Below are 3,418 nucleotides of genomic sequence, written 5' to 3' on the forward strand. Positions count from 1 at the left end.
TCTAAACTATACAAAAGGGAGAGACGGCTATTTATGATTGTTTGGTTTGCACAATTGCACTGTAAATAGGTTTTTAAAAAACAAATGTTGAATTTTGGTTTGTCCCGTTCTGTTTGTAAATTCCAGGTCCAAGGGATTTTGTCCTGTTCTGTGATTTCCTTGCGACGACTTGTACTGTTTTCAGTCTATGAGTTTTGACTTTGTAATGTTTTAGTATTTGCTTCATTGCTCATTTTACAAAGAATGTTCTTGCTCTAAATACCGATTTGTATTCGTTTCTCTTCAATGATTACTGTGATTGTTTTACTGGTTTTCTTCGTCATATTTTTTTTACAAAACAATATACAATGTTTCCATCAATGATCAATGATCATGAATTCTTTAGCTTTTAATTTTTGATTTTTGATTGTTTTTTAAAGTGGACGACAGAATAATCGACTAAAAAGGGGAGAACCCCAAGGCCCAAGAGAACAAAATCTCGCAACCATTCATTCATGTATTTACATACACCGTACTTTTTTTACTGCTCTCTACTACTAGAGACTCACATAGAGGGAAATACATCACCTTCGTGGTAGAGTTATTGTACAGTGACTCAACTCCGATTGTGGGCCATTCCTAGAGTGAATGTCTGAAGGACGCATGTGACGAAGGCGATACGTAATGAAGGTGTTACTAGAATCTTATATGCATGTGCACTGGCACAATTATTTAGATTCTGTTGTAGCTGGCAGCATAGCTGATAGACCGAAATAGTTGGAATAGGTATGCAATCAACCTATGTCAAAATTCCACCCAATAATTTTACAGCATATGAAAATGACACTGCCGTACACGTAATGTGTTCGAGCTTTTTTTTAAACACTTTGGGCTACACAACAGTAACATATGCTAACAAACTGATGTGAGGTTCAGGGATGCACAAGAACCTATAGTTGTTTTGTTTCAAAGCTGTTGAAACGAAGTATCTCGATCAAAAATTCGGAGTGCGAGTTTACAATTGTGTGCGGCAAATTGAATATATCCTGGCACAGTATAAATGCAGTCGGCTGAGCATCTCACATCTCACAACATCTCATTTGGATTTCGAAAACGAATAGTTACATTTGACAACATGAAGTTTTACAGCACTGCACTCCTTTTGGCCGCCGCATCGGTCATGGTCATGGCTGCTTCGCCAAAACCCATGGAACACATGTGTTCGATGTCCAACAATAACGGCAAGTGCGAGGGCTTGAATAAGATGATCAACACCAGCCAGGGCTGCAATATGAGCGGCGATGACAAGTGTTCCACCTCCCACTGTTGCATGGATCACCCCGATGACCATGACAAGGACAACCATGACAAGGACGACCAAGACAAGGAAGAGCACAAGGATGAGCATGACAAGGATGAACACAAGGATGAGAAGGACCACAAGGATGAGTATGACAAGGATAGTGGTGACCACGAGACGACGTGTTCTGACTATTCCAATCAGGGCAAGTGTAAAAGCCTAGACAAGTCGATTAAGAAGGGCAAAGGCTGCAACCGATACGGCGACGATAAGTGTGCAACCTCGCACTGCTGCAAGTAAGGAACACTGGTACTATAGGCGTTCTAGATTTTTGGTGTATGTGAAAATACAAGCTTCAAAGAACAATAAAAAATGGATAATGGAACTACCGATTTCGTAGTGCAAGTTCAGTCTTTATATATGTATGTTATCACTTCTCAAGAATCAAAGGTTTATGCATCTCGTGTACTACAGTCTTTCTCTCGATATAAATTTGTTCCCTTCACTGACGTTGTCGACCACGCAAACATGCTGTGAGGGCTATACTTTTGATTCTTGTTCTACGGTACGGACTCACCCCGACTTACTACGTGCACCGTAAATCTTTTGGAGGATCCTGAGCAATGATTCTCGATTGCACAAGTCGGATATGTAGTGCTGTAATGAGTTCAAACTATGCAGAAAGCAACCCAGAGTTGGAACATAAAAGATATGCAGTACTGTGGCGCGTAAAAACTATGGTCAAGGATTCTATGCTCGCTCGGACGCACGCCGCTGCAATATACTCCGCGAAGATAAAAGCCACTATATTACTAGTTCTTCGTCGCGTGTACGAAGTTTATTGGTTCGTATGGTTTCTTTCATGTAGTCCGATGTCATAATAACGTGGGGTCGTATGCACAGGCATCATTTAGCAAGAAAACTGTAGAGCTCTCGGCTGCAAAGGGCTCATACCAAGACTAAGTATTTAGTCCTAGGCAAGACAAATCACATCAACCAAGCTCAAAGTGAAGTTTAACCTTGCATTTTGCTGTTTTTGTGACGCCGCTGCTGCCATGTCTCTGCACTCTAAGCCCAGTGTAACGAGAAGGACAAACGAACTCGTGTCACTTCAGTTGTGACAAAGACAAGGATACGATAGTATAAAGCTTCCCCAAGAAGTGCTGCTAACACCACGGGAAGTGTGCGAATCAGAGAAGTGCACCAAGAATCACTGCTGCATGCCTACGAAGGATAGATATCCCCGAGATGGGTGTGAACTGCTCTGTATCCAAGCCAGAGAAGAAATTCAGACAGAGATATTGGTTACGTATCGTACGAGCGCTAAGAGGAGAATTAAGAGGTCAGAACCGACGGTCACCTGTGTTGCCGATGGGCTACAGAGAAACAGCGAATTCCATAATAATAAAAATTTAGTCTTGAGATCAAGATGTGCATTAACTCCCAAGACCAACTGTTGCAGTAGTGAACATGCGAGTTATTTACCATTCAGGCTTTTTGAGCTGTAGTTCCCAAGGCTGTGTTTTCCTTCAGAGATTCACAAATACAAGTTTTCGTGTTCATACTTTTATGTTGCTATGTACATGTGTCGGTTGGTGTATAGTTTGATTTGTATTATTCGCTTTCATCGGGGGTTGTAGTGCAGTTGCTAGAAACTGCTACAATTTACAACCAGTAGATAATATACCCATCGTCATTGAGTCAATTACCCCCACAGGTTTTATACCAAATTCATTGTTAAGTTCCGATTTTTAGAATTCAGATATGCCTGTGCACTTTATATTCAATCTAGGAATATTCTATAACTTGATACAAGTTAGCTGAGCATGTGAGTTCCAAGACAATATATATTTTGTCTTTGTCTTCTCAACTTATTATTAACTTATTTCTATATTGACTTTGGAAATATCCGTGTTGTGTACGTTCTATGTGTACGAACGTTGTTTTACAATGGCAGTATTAAACTAAGTAGGTGGTCTTAGTGACTGCAATGTCAGATTTAGAACCTGTATGAGATTTCAGCACCTGTCAGATGTAGTTCGTTTCAAATGACATATAATAAATGTATAGATTTTTAGTCACCAAACTAGTTAGCTAGTGTCATACACTGGATTTTATTATCTGAAACTTACACACACA

General features: G+C 40.2%; 1 protein-coding gene across 1 annotated transcript; it reads left to right on the forward strand.

The window, feature by feature from the left end:
• Positions 1-489: 489 nt before the first annotated feature.
• On the forward strand, positions 490-1,670 carry SARC_13015 (hypothetical protein). Its single transcript, XM_014292863.1, has one exon. It carries the CDS (start codon positions 1,040-1,042, stop codon positions 1,577-1,579), a length of 540 nt encoding a protein of 179 aa, XP_014148338.1. The 5' UTR covers positions 490-1,039; the 3' UTR covers positions 1,580-1,670.
• The last annotated feature ends 1,748 nt before the right edge of the window (positions 1,671-3,418 follow it).

The sequence above is a fragment of the Sphaeroforma arctica genome (assembly GCF_001186125.1).
Source record: "Sphaeroforma arctica JP610 unplaced genomic scaffold supercont1.2813, whole genome shotgun sequence".
NCBI classification, from domain to species: Eukaryota; class Ichthyosporea; order Ichthyophonida; genus Sphaeroforma; species Sphaeroforma arctica.

Coding starts and splice junctions, on each gene's coding strand:
- SARC_13015 (XM_014292863.1), top strand. CDS start 1,040: ATGCAGTCGGCTGAGCATCTCACATCTCACAACATCTCATTTGGATTT.